This window comes from Dreissena polymorpha, chromosome 8, assembly GCF_020536995.1.
Source record: "Dreissena polymorpha isolate Duluth1 chromosome 8, UMN_Dpol_1.0, whole genome shotgun sequence".
NCBI classification, from domain to species: Eukaryota; Metazoa; Mollusca; class Bivalvia; order Myida; family Dreissenidae; genus Dreissena; species Dreissena polymorpha.
Window position 1 is genome coordinate 64,284,892 of NC_068362.1, and position 14,596 is coordinate 64,299,487.

At 31.7% G+C, this 14,596-nt stretch overlaps 1 protein-coding gene across 1 annotated transcript in view; it reads left to right on the forward strand.

Moving 5' to 3' along the window:
- The window catches only part of LOC127840592 (mitofusin-1-like), a 74,987-nt gene extending 63,936 nt beyond the window's left edge, over window positions 1-11,051 (forward strand). The window contains exons 15-18 of the mRNA XM_052369001.1: window positions 1,769-2,022; window positions 4,397-4,578; window positions 5,251-5,397; window positions 9,127-11,051. Of these exons, the coding sequence (XP_052224961.1) occupies window positions 1,769-2,022; window positions 4,397-4,578; window positions 5,251-5,397; window positions 9,127-9,214 (671 nt within the window). The 3' untranslated portion in view covers window positions 9,215-11,051. The remainder of the gene's footprint in view (window positions 1-1,768; window positions 2,023-4,396; window positions 4,579-5,250; window positions 5,398-9,126) is intronic.
- The last annotated feature ends 3,545 nt before the right edge of the window (window positions 11,052-14,596 follow it).

Below are 14,596 nucleotides of genomic sequence, written 5' to 3' on the forward strand. Positions count from 1 at the left end.
ATCTTGAACATTCAACACAATAATAAATAATAAATTCATCTGAATCAAATAAAAGAAATTAACACTTATTTTGGAAAAGAGTCAAAAAGACTTGCGATGTATAAACGTGCTAAGAACACCACATTCTTATAAATGTAAATGTTTTACATAAACAGTAACATATTTGGCAATATTGTTATACAACTATAGTTATAGTATTTATGAGAGAAAATACTTATATTTCCAGTCCATACAAGGCAAATAAAAATTTGAATAATTAGTCATGAGTCCATAGTGTAGCGTTTAATACCCACATATTTGGAAAATGTTTACATGTCTTAAAAGTTTTATAATTGTATCCTGCCAGGACACAGTCCCGACCTTCTAAGGAAAGTCACGTTTCATATAAAATCCCTGTTGTTTTTCATCGCAGGAGTCCATATTAACGCGCTTGGGAATTTTAATTTTGTCCATGTCTTTATACCGGCAATGACCTGGTGTCCGTGATATCCGTGTTCAAAAGGAGTAATTTGACAATCTCGATATTTGACCAGCATTCAATTGTGTGCGCATTATGGCGACCACTGCGTCCTACTGCTTTATCTTACTGATAACGTTTACGTCTTTCAAGCAGCTTATTCACTGCTCTGGCATTTTGGAATTAATCAATATCAAGTTCCAGCCGATTAACTGTACGCACTAGTTGTAATGTTTTATTGTGACGGTTAAGCATGCATTGAATTCGAGACGCACGCTTTATAAGTTAATTGGTATTTGAACTGTGATAGTTTTATGTCAGTTAAATGTGTGTCATTCTTGATGCAGTATGAGGGCATTTCATATATATATATTTATTTATATATATATATATATATATATATATATATATATATATATATATATATATATATATATATATATATATATATATTTATTTATACATATGACAATTTTGTAATATTCATTCGTGTACCGTAATGTTTAGTATTGTTTCGTGATGTAATGAGGTAAAGGTTTAGCCTGACTCAGCCCCAATCGGTTCGCCATAGTTTCAAACTAAATTCAGACTGACTGACTGACTGACAAGTTCCGACTGTCAGTCGCTACAGTAACAGTACAGTAAATGTTTACTATGAATAATCAAGGGCGATTACACAGCATACAAAAAGACACTACTTTAATGTCTTTTGTGTGAAAACTAATTGAAATTGCTAACCAAGTCAGAATCGATTATTAACCATGCTGTCTGTATATATGGGCTTAGGCAAAAACTGTTGAAACGTATTACTTTCACAAGTGTCACTCATGCAAGCATAGAGTTTGTTTAAAGACGTTGTGAAAATGCAGCTATCATTAACTATGTTAACAATTGCTAACGTTGGATTCTCTACAACGTCGAATATCTAAACATGATTATATATATGTAAATCGTCTATGAGCATTGTTCAGTACTCTATACTAGAATAAAGTAACCCAGAGCGGTTTCACACGGTTTTATAAATGTTTTCTTAAACACGTCTATATTTTCCTCTCACATAATGTACACACAGAAATATTTGTGATCAATACCTATGCCACTAAATATGAAAAGTAAATCCGTTAAAATAAGGACCGCATAACTCTATATAGAACGTTTTTTTTATAATTTGTATGTGCATATAGAATTTAGACTAATTAGATTTAACATAATTCAAAGCCAGTGTTCAATTATATGATTACATGTTTTACTAACAAAATAGGAATTAACTTCTGAACTTTTTATGCTAACTTCATACCTGTGTTGCTTCAGACAAAATGGTTGCCAAAAATTTCCCAGAAGAATATCAAACGAAATTCCACAAAGTGATGCAATGGCATGACAATAACTTCGCTGTCCCAAACGGGTTTGGCTCTCGAGACATGTTTTCCGAGTTTAACGGTTTTGGCTCTGGAAACCTGTTTTCCGAGTTATTGAAGAAGTTTGCCTTCCATTTCGACATCCCTCTGGACGAATGGATTTACGTAGCTATAGGGGCGTCAGTCACAGTGGCGTTGGCTCTTCTTGTAAGGTTTTGCTTTAATCCATATTCTCGTTTTAAACATGTATGTACCTTTTTTACATCGATGTATTTTTAGTATTCCAGCCAAAGGACTGTATTAAGTATATATACTACTTATAATATAAAACAATTAGCAATCATACGGAAAAAATACCAATGAAACAAATAATTGACCAATTCTCTTTTACAAGTGTCTTGTTAAGATGTCAATCTTTTATTGAGCTTTGTATCTGAAATCTCCTTTCCCGTTAAGTATATATAACTTAAGGACACGGCGTCTTTTAAATGTTTGCATCAACAATTAAATTATCTAATTCTAATTCAATGAATGTATACACGCACAAAAGTATTGTTCAAAAACCACATTTCGTCCCATTGTACCTTATATATTGTATCTTAAGAATCATTCGTTTCTACAATGGTTCCAGTACCATAGGTTGAATAAATTAAATTTCCTAGTTCCTAATGTTCTGACAGCTTTAGAACAAATGTTGAAACAGTCAAACTTCTTTGAACCGAATTTCATTCACTTTTTCTTGTTAACATGCTAGTTAGGGAATTTATAATGAAACGTCCTTATATTCCAACAAACCTTTTAAGATCGTTATTAAACTTTAAATATATAGTCATCTTTTAACGACATCATCATTTTACCAATAAAGTACAATATAAAGATTTTTTCTATAAAAAAACATAACTACACCGTTAATAAAACATTGAATCAAGTTATATGATCAACTATAAAATCAAACGCATGTTTAATGCATGTGCGCGTGAAATGTAATGCATAAAATGCATAGTTCTAATTGAAATGCAATTAATTGCGTTTGTCGAATAATTTCGTACGGGTAGAGATTTGAATGGTTCCGAGCATACATACATACATACATACATACATACATACATACATACATACATACATACATACATACATACATACAGACATACAGACATACATACATACATACATACAGACATACAGACATACATACATACATACATACATACATACATACATACATACATACATACAGACATACATACATACATACATACATACATACATACAGACATACATACATACATACATACATACATACAGACAGACATACATACAGACATACATACATACATACATACATACATACATACATACATACATACATACATACATACATACATACATACATACATACATACATACATACATACATACATACATACACATACATACATACATACATACATACATACATACATACATACATACATACATACATACATACATACATACATACATACATACATACATACATACATACATACATACATACATACATACATACATACATACATACATACATACATACATACATACATACATACATACATACATACATACATACATACATACATACATACATACATACATACATACATACATGCATACATACATACATGCATACATGCATACATGCATACATGCATACATGCATACATGCATACATACATACATACATACATACGTACATACATACATACATACTTACTTACTTACTTACTTACATACTTACTTACATACATACATAAATACATACATACATACATACATACATACATACATACATACATACATACATACATACATACATACATACATACATACATACATACATACATACATACATACATACATACATACATACATACATACATACATACATACATACATACATACATACATACATACATACATACATACATACATACATACATACATACATACATACATACAATAATACATACAATAATACATACAATAATACATACAATAATACATACAATAATACAATAATACAATAATACGGGAAGTCGTGTTATTGGAAACAAACACTGTTTTAATGGTAATTGCCTTTCCGTTGCGATTCTCGGACAATTGAAAAAAATAAAGATATGATGATGTGATATGTACGTTTAAATAAGAGACCAAAATATGTATAAGTGGACGAAACTAAGGTACATCTTGCTTGAAAGTGACTGAATTAAGAGATTGTGTCACTGTCAACATTTAATTGATTATTATATGATGGTATTAAAGACGAAGAAAATAAATAGTTTAAATTGTATCAATGATAAATTATCAATACGCGAAGAATTTGAATGTATTTAGTCATTCAAATGAGAAAAATATTTACGGAAAAAAATAAAGAAATGTATTTATATCACCAACCATTTTTATTTTGTTTTGAGTCGAACGTTGATATCAACAAGTTAGAAGCTTCGTACTATCTCTTTGAGATTTATACTCAGTTAAGCCAAACTATAGGTGTCAGACACGAATATAAGTATTTCAAGTCTGGTGTAATTAACCTTTGCAGTTGCCGCGGAAGTTTGTCGTGGTAGGTTTGTTAACTTTTATCAGCGGTCTGCCCGTTTACAAATACTACCAACTAGTAAAGAAAGAACAAGATTTTAAGGCCCGATACGTTGAATACGTGAGCACAAAGCTGAGATCCATTGTCGCCAGTTACAGCACAATCTGCAGCGAACAAGTAGAACGGTATGTTTAACTATAAAGTTTGAAAATGTTTTGTATAAGTAACATATTTTTGGTCTATTTATGAACTTTCGGTATCATTAATGTTGATAGATGTCTTATAATTTGTTATAATGCATACATTTACAATATAAATACTTCATGTTATGTAAGACATACATCAATAAAACATTCATGTTTGTCTGTTTTACATCATTAGTGTTGGGCATTGTTCAATTCTTTACCGTATTGATTGACAATCACATGAGTTGGATGCTGTTTATATACTGTTACATTATGTTATTAAAAAGGGAACATAGATTGAACTGACTTTGTGTAGTTCAATTACGTGCATCGTTTTAAATCTTCCTTAAGAGTTAACGTAATATTAACATTTTAGACTCCATAATTCGGGTTCATTCTTCGAATAGCAGCTTCCAGTCATATGTGTCATCAACAGAAACATTACTAATAAATCAGTTTTAGTACCCAATAGTATATATCGAGTTAATATCTCATACATGTGTTGTGATTCTTAAAACAAATGCATGCATCTATACGAAACAACATACACAATCAGAAACTATTGTAATATGAATTCGAAAATAATGAGCTTAACTTTATCTATGTACACTAAACAGTTTTAAAATAAGTAGCAACGGCTCTCATACACTATGGTAATTACAAATTTTACAGAGTGTTAATTTCGACATTTGACGAGCTATGCAAGGAGGCGCACAGCATAGAAGAAACTCTTAAGAAGGAGGTGGAACAGCAGGACATTACCATTAAACAGCTCGAGCTCGATTGGACTGCCACCAACTTGAAGGCTGAAGCATACTGGTATATCTGTATGAAACAAGATTATTTTTCGTAAAAATAAAACTACAAAACATCTAATTACCCTCATTTTATGTTAAATTCAACTTCTTACATGACCTAAGTATTAAGTTTAATACTTTTTCTCCAAATATATAAAACATCGTTAATGTTTATGTCTTACGTACATGTATAGAGCGAAACTATGTTTGTGCATATAATCATGTGTAACTTTGCTAACACCAGCTGTAGAGAAATCGAATTTAAAATACAGATCCTTTTATGACAATTGACCAATGCAAAACAAACCACAAAACCATAGCTAACTAGTCATAGCTAAGCTAATAGCCGAACCTCACGCATGGTCTTTGGAGTAATTGACAATACATTTAAGTAATTAAATATGTACAAACAAGAAAGCGGTTTCTTTCTGAATTCGTATCTAGATATTGAGATATATTTGTAATGCTGAGATGTCTCTTAATAGGTGTTTTTGTAAGGTGGCCTTAAATAAATGACATCGTGGTGATCTACTGTTGATGCAACTGGAGTTTCGTTTCGCTCACAGGTGTCAATGGATTGTTTGTAAACTCCGTCTTATAATTAGTTGTTTTAATGCGTTTTTGTAGTGTTTTTCGAGAATGATTTCGCATTATTTTCTAGTTGTGCCATGTTAATCAAGCCATTCGCATACCTTTATCTGATGTGTTTCCAGTGAATATCAGTGATTGATGATTTAATCGTAATAACTGAAACTTTCGGTATAAATAACAATACATCTCAAAATTGAACACTTTACAGGAGTTTGATTTCCATACATCGATTTTAAATTAGCAACATATATATTTTGTACTATCTGATAAGAAACCAAACTTAGTTCATGATCTAATGAGTGGGCTCAATTTAATTTGTGAAATTATTTATAAAATCTTTTTTTAAAAGCTTCATATGATCTTGCTTTACTCACAAGAGCACACATTGCTTGTGATAAGCATTTTCTGATCGACATTTATCTGAAGTCTTCGTCCGTAGTACGAGCGCGTCTATTTTTGTTGACAAAATTTCATCTTAAACGATAGCGCAAATTCAAAAGAAATGTGTGAGATAATATTATTTAATGTTTTTCTACTAAAGCTATGTAAAGCATTTCAGTCGTGCATACACTGGTTCAAGACAAGAATTATTCAATGCATCTTAGCCTTAGGAACCACTTCTTGTTATACTAAATGGACATGGTTTATGACAAGTATGTCCCTTTTGTCAGTGTAATCTTAAAAAAAGATTTTTTTTCAGTAATGTTATTGCTTTTTGGGGGTCACATTATGTACAAAAATATACTGAAATTTCTCTTCAAACAATACTATTCGGGAGCACAAGCATTAACATAACTGATATCCTTATCCTAGAAAATGAAAAGAACATACTTGTATACAAGAAAAAGGCTTTCTTATCTTCAATACGATGGCTAAAAATAATCTTAGTTAGCATTTGGACATAAAAGATAATACCAAATATCAAGAAAATAACTACTTTTTATATGCAATTAAACAATTAGAGACCCAAAGAATAGTCTTATTGCAAATTGTGTTCTTTGTTTAAATTGTTGTGTTAAATTCACCTTTTGATTAAAATGTTTTTGTATAGTTTTAAATCTCTTTTCGAGACGGAGAGAACGACGAAAAGACACAAGAACGAAAGGATTGAAGGATCAGCGTTTTTGTATAACCAAAACCGCTATATAGTTGATCATTAAAACAACGGTAGAAGAACAACATCCTATTATGCAGCTCTACTCCTATTAATTACCATAGTAATTTTAATAATCATAATAATTGTGATAATAATAAAAATAATAAAAATAATAATGATAATAATAATAATAATAATAATAATAATAATAATAATAATAATAATAATAATAATAATAAAATAATAATAATAATAATTATTATTATTATTATAAATATTATTAATAGTAGTAGTAGTAGTAGTAGTAGTAGAAGTAGAAGTAGTAGTAGTAGTAGTAGTAGTAGTAGTAGTAGTAGGAGTAGTAGTAGTAGTAGTAGTAGTAGTAGTAGTAGTAGTAGTAGTAGTAGTAGTAGTAGTAGTAGTAGTAGTAGAAGTAGTAGAAATAGTAGTAGTAGTAGTAGTAGTAGTAGTAGAAGAAGTAGTAGTAGTAGTAGTAGTAGTAGTAGTAGTAGTAGTAGTAGTAGTAGTAGTAGTAGTAGTAGTAGGAGTAGTAGTAGTAGTAGTACTAGTAGTAGTAGTAGTAGTAGTAGTAGTAGTAGTAGTAGTAGTAGGAGTAGTAGTAGTTTAGTAGTAGTAGTAGTAGTAGTAGTCGTAGTAGTAGTAGTTGTAGTAGTAGTAGTAGTAGTAGTAGTAGTAGTAGTAGTAGTAGTAGTAGTAGTAGTAGTAGTAGTAGTAGTAGTAATAGTAGTAAAGTAGTATAAGTAGTAGTAGTAGTAGTAGTTAGTAAATAAAATGTATATTTAATTAATAATTTAATAAAATTGCCCAGCATTATTAAAATTTGAACATGAGTTACAGTTCTACATTAATTAATTAAATATTAAATTGTAAAGCATGACAAATTAAAATATTTATTTAAGTATTCTATACTACAGCCTTATTTCTACGCAACCCTATCAGTAATAGCCTTATCTACCCCTCGATTATCAGTACCCTCATCAGCTCTGAATGACTGACAGATTATCTGTTTATTGTAATTTTAGGGGTGGGAAATAGGATATGGTGTTTTCAGGTATAGTTACTTGCTTGACTGATTAGGTGACATATGGTTAGTAGTTAGTAGTAGTAGTAGTAGTACTAGTAATAGTAGTAGTAGTTGTAGTAGTAGTAGTAGTAGTAGTAGTAGTAGTAGTAGTAGTAGTAGTAGTAGTAGTAGTAGTAGTAGTAGTAGTAGTAGTAGTAGTAGTAGTAGTATTTGGCCACATTATTCGCTATTATCCCGGCCGACCCTTGATTTTATGGCGACCTTGAAGTTTACGGGTATGCCAGATTGACTGTTCGGTCAGTTTCGCTTCATTGGATTATATTATCCAAATTTACTAATTAGTATCGTGAGTATACCTTTCATGGTATATTACACAGTACGATATAACACCTTTATCACAAAAAAATAACGATACAATTTTTGCCGACCTACCCTAATTTCGTTTGCGATGTCATAGGAAACAATCGACTGTTTTGTTTGGCCTAAGCAAAGTCTACGTTAGACATTGAGGCTCAAGGGAGCATGCATGCCTTACAAGTTCATCTAGGACGATCTGTGCACAGTTCATGTGTCAAGGCCTGATAAGTCCTAAATAATAAATTGTAATGTAGCGTTTACATTCCTTCCAACGATATTTACTCGCAGATTACTAAACACGTTATCAGTATGTTTAGTAAATGTACGGTGACTAATACATATAATGATGATTCCCCCCAAAAAGTATATTATCTATCCATATTATTATTATCCGAATACTTTTTCAGCACATTTATCCAGCTTCATTGAAAGCAGCCACATCTAAACGAGTACATGTTACCACGGGGTTGTTCAACCGTGTTTCATTCGTCGTGCATAGTGCAAAGTACATGATATGCAATGCGCAAATGTTTGCTGCAGCTGTCATTTTTGTAGAATGAAATAGTCCACAAAGATACCTGTATTATTTTTTTCAACAGACAGACAAATATTGAACTTTGCTAGTAAATAAAATGTTTTCTATATATTGTCAAATTTTGCAGGGATAAAGCAGAAAGATTGCGCAAAGCCTTTGACAAGTTTGAGGAGCAATTTTTAACAGTTCCCGGCAACGACCCCCTCTCTCCATGATTGGAATTGAAATGTGAATTACAATGGCGATGTTGGACAAGAAAGACGTGAACAAAAATCAAGCTGATATCAGAAATGATGTCTATAAAAATTAATTGATATAGAGAGAATAACAGGTTACTTCCTGATCTTTTTGTAAAATATCAGGCAAGGCTTAATAATATAACGGCGAGGCTTGCCGAGCAGTTATTTTATTCGTGCCGAGCCTGATATATTACAAAACGATCAGGCAATAACCTGTTTTTCTGTTTATCATACCTCTACGGCAACGATTTTGAATAAATAATGGAAAAAAAATCGCTAAAAAGCTTCTTTTAGCGGATATAATATGGCTTTTTTCGTTTGACGTGTTAATAATGACGTCATGAGCACGCGCACTTAATATTTGTAAAAAGAGTGGTTTTTGCAGTTTCTGTTGCATTTTGTGTTTAAAATATATAACATCTTGGTATCAATTTGTTTGTTTTGTTTAAATTGATTCGAATTTACTTAAAATGATTACTTTATAGTTGATTCCGAGTAATATGACCTCCTTTCATTGACTGATAAAAGAACTTCCTGTTGACCATGATATAAAAAAATATCAGGCAACGTTATATCAGGCAGGTATCAATACGGTGGAACGATACATTCCTGTAAATGTTATGAATTACTTTAGAATGCTAGGAGCGTGCAGAAATAAGTCACATACACATTGCATATTATTTATATTGTAGATTTGTATTTGAATTTGTTTTCAATATAAATTTAATGAGTAGCTCTGTATCACCATTTCTTAGTTTTGTAATGCACGCTTTTACACAAATGTATTTTAATTTGTTTATTAAATGCTTTTGATTGAAAAATGTAAGTAATTATTTGAAAGATGCGATTATATATATTTACAAAATGTTAAGTTATATGTCTGCATATTTTAATGTGTTTAAGTGTATATTAGTGTATATGAGTTGTATGGCATGGTATCTAGTTTTGAGCTCAAATATATAACAACATTTATAACATGAATCCAATTATAAATTCGCCGAAAAAATATTTAGTTAATAAGAGATATTGAGACGATCCGCAACCAATATCAAAATAATGAATAGCGCATGCTCATTTAGTTTATTTGCACTAAGTTGTTTGATGGATATTGTTTGTAATTGAAATTGTATGCATGCGTGTTTTAATGGAAAACAAATGATATAGTTTTTATCACCTGTTATCATGGACTAAAGTTTTATTAATATTTTGTGGTATGTGGTGCACTGTTAAGACCGTCTGGAAGAATAGGAAAGGGTATATTAACAAAAAGAATGTAAGTGTGTAAGCCCAATTGAGCGGTGAAGTCTTGCACTATTGACCGGACGCACAGTCTTCATTTTGAAATCAATATTTTTACAAGCTTTTACATGCTCACAACTTGCAATAAAACTGCAATCATAGACAGGTCGGTTTAGAATTTTTAACCCAGTGCGGTCACTGAAAGTACTCTTTATCTTTAAACGTACATGCAACGTTGGAGGGGTGAGATTTACCCTTTCCGTAACATATCACTTTTGCTTGAAATGATGATAATCATTTCGTTCCAAGGTTTAATAAAGAAATTCCTGTGAATTTCTTTACCGGTTCGGTATATATTGCAGTATTGTTTTGTCTTAAATTGTAAAGAAAACTAGTTTTTCATTGGTTACAACAGACCACGTAAAGGACTTAGTTATGTGTTATGTCTGTAGCGATATATATTAAGCGTATCTTACTATAATGCATTCCTAGATGTCGGTGGACTTTAAACCTAATACTGCAGACACATATTATCCCTTCTTTAAACGTTAAATAAATAAAATGACGTCATACAGTTTGCCTTGGTTTAGCCTATCTGTATCTTTATTCTGGGAGGGGATTGGTACTCACTTATATCAATCTCTAAAACTCCTTGTTTCTGACTCCGCATGGTATAGTTAATTAAATATAAATGTACTTCATATGTTACTTATAAGGTCATTTGTGTTTAGTACGGTTTCGTTACTGAATTTACCTTTTGATTCTTGTTTTATTTCATTTAATATGCGAATGTTGTTTATAGATCAGTTGTTATAATTTACCATTACATTTTCAATCGTCGAATATGTTAGTAATGCATTTCTGCTTCATGGTTTAATCGTCTACTAAGTAATTGCCATATTAAAAATGCCGTATAACAAACTCGTCATTCAGAGCTGCATTTTTATCATGTATCTATTATGTTTATTACGGATACCAAACTACGTAGTCTTAATAATCATTTGAAATTGATAACAATATCAATGATAACAAATACGAACCGATTACATACTGTTATTTTTTTATATTGTGTTCGAAACGATATGCGACAAAACATGCATCGATAATATTGATAATATTTGATAAAAACTGCTTGCGCAATTTAACAGTTGTTTAGGAGGCCAAATCCAAAATACACTTAGTAGAAACCTGTTTTTGCTAACCGTTTCCCTTTCAAATTTTTGTTACAATGGACCATTTTAGTTTCGATGTTTATATCTTTTCAATTGTTGCGTTATAAAGGATACATCGATTTCGCATATCTTAGTTATAACCTTGACATATATACCATGACTTTGCCTCTTTACTTGAAAGCTAAAGATGCTTAATATGCAACAATAGTTCAATATGTTAAAAAAAATCAGATATTGTTTATTAACCTTTTATTCAATCTCCGACAAAGATTTGTTTAACAATCATTATTGATAATCGTGTCATGCTTGTAATTGCATACATTTTACAGAATTTTTACATACAAACATGAAATGGTTTTAATTTATACATATAACATCATATGCAGAGAATATAAGTTGAACTCTTACAACAATTTTCTGAATATACCAAATATCTAATTGGCACTGGTACTTTTGTATGTAACATATAATTTGATTTAAATTGTGAATTGTCAACGTTCACTATATGACAAATTTCGCTTAATGTATATCAAGGCAGATGTTTATGTCATACCCAGCTCAATCTTAACGCATTTATAAACCGAATATTTCAAAATACTATTTAAACCGATTAAACAAAAGCTGACGCTCTTAATAATGGCTTTGGAAATTATTAATTGTTTAGTTAAATGAAATATTTGCTAAAAATGTTGTGTTAAAAATAAAGCGAATTAAAAAAAACCACTAAATATATATGACAAGGCTTGATTCACGCCGATATATTTTTATTAAATTAAACGTATATCGCTGATTACGATTTTCTAAGTTATTGAGTTATTCGAGTATAATGTTTAACTTTATATTTCTCGCTGGTCATTGTATTAACGTAAAAAAAGTATGCACTCTACCTTTTCTGTGGTTATATACATGTTTATCATACATAGTATACATGTACATGTATTTATGAATGGAACTAAAAACTTTACACTTGAGAGTTTTCTTTTCAATGAATAAAACAGTCCTTAAAATAGTTTGTACACGAATATAACAGTCCATGCAACTATGAAGTATTTTATTTGAAAAAAAAAATTCAAATGCGGATGGAGCATACACGGTTTTAAAAACTTTGCGATTATTACTTCCATATAACTTAGGCCATGTTTTTTGTTAAATTTAATGTATGTTTATGAATACGTGTATGCGAAAGTCCATTGAATATAAATGTTATATTTCCAAACGTGTGTCATACATTGCTATTGTATGGATCTTGTGTGATAATTAAATGATGCACATACATTTTTGAAATATGAGATGATATGAATGAGTACTAACCTAGAAAATGTATAGCGCAGTGAATATAAAACAAAACGACGGCTAAGTGTAGCTCGTTCGTAACATATATTCAAACTGGCGAATACGTGGCAAAACATGCACGAGGAAACCGTTATTTAGTACAGTCATGGGAAATTGTCGATCTAGTGAAAATAGAATGGGCTACACAACACATACAAATTGGTTCTGTGACATACTCCCCACCCCCTCATTATGAGAAATGTCGTTCCGAAATTTACTGATTTTAACTATCAAGGTGGAGAATAGGCGACTACAATCGAAAGTACTTAACTCTTCCGCTTTGTTTGTATACATTCTGAGCTTATTGTGAGGTTTTTCCTTCTGTATGAATTGTATTGTGTAGAATCGTGTAACAATGAACATTCAGTTGCTTGAGTTCATGTCAAACATTGGATTAAGAGTGTAATACAAAGGAATTAATTTTGTGTTGTATTGTTGTTCTATTTGATTCGGATTGCTATTGTAGCATTGTGTGTGTTTTTAAACGAACTTTTTACTTAATTGTGAGGTTCGGCTGCTTTTGACACGGGCTAAAGACACCAATGCTGTGATTAATCGTGACATTGCAGAGAATCAAGATTAAATTGCATTCGTATATGACAAACGAATGCAATCTGGAAAGAATTGTTTGCCTTTGTTTCGTAGTAGTTTACACGAATTTCGATATTTTATTTGGCGAAATAACGACAATGCACAGGCTTTGAGTTTTGTAGAAGCCAAAGACTTCAACTTCACACATTTAAGTCACTCGTAATTTGGATCTGTTTTCTGGACCCTCACCCAGCGACCTACAGTATTCCTGGGGCAGTCGATTGTCACCTTATTTCCATCGGAGCTATGGCCAACGTACGCGCCACACGTTTGGAAAAGTGGTGAATCCATAGGAAAGGGGTAATGATGCCCACATAAAGCAATGCCCAGGGCGTGTTTCTTTAGGATATGTAGGAAAGGAAAAGAGAGGGCAAGGTGACTTACTTAAAAAGGAGGTCATACAGGAGAGCATTTCACTATGGGCGGGTCTAATTGTACCTGTGAAAAGGAATTGGGCACTATACATCCCAACATTTATTTTTATAATGTTGACGGTCTTTTCAAAGATGGTGGTTTTTCTTCTCTTTTGGTCAGAGATGGCAAACACAGCATCTGGCTCAGCAGACAGTACCAGTCAAGACGCACAGCAGTTGCAGACACAAATGTTGAAGTCACATGGGGGGGGGGGCAGTGAATTTTGTATATCACAGACAGTGTATACCACAGACAGTGAATATAACAGAGTATCACAGACAATGAATATCACAGACAGTGAGTTAATAGTTTCACAGACTGTAAATATCACATAATATATTTTCGCACGAAATTTACTGACAGAACGGTTGAGTTATAACATACCTCGGGAAAGCAGGAAGTGACAGGCAATTCAAAGTGTAGTGACACAGTTTACATGACGCTTGTTGATGGTTAGATGAAAATTATATTTTCCAAGTGCAGATGATGGAAACGCAGACAGACAAAAGGAAGTCCTGTCGATGCAAACATTGTGGAAAAGAAGATCGGAAGGAGCGACTAATGGGCCACATCCTTAAGCACCATGTGGTATTTGACCGGGTGCCATTTA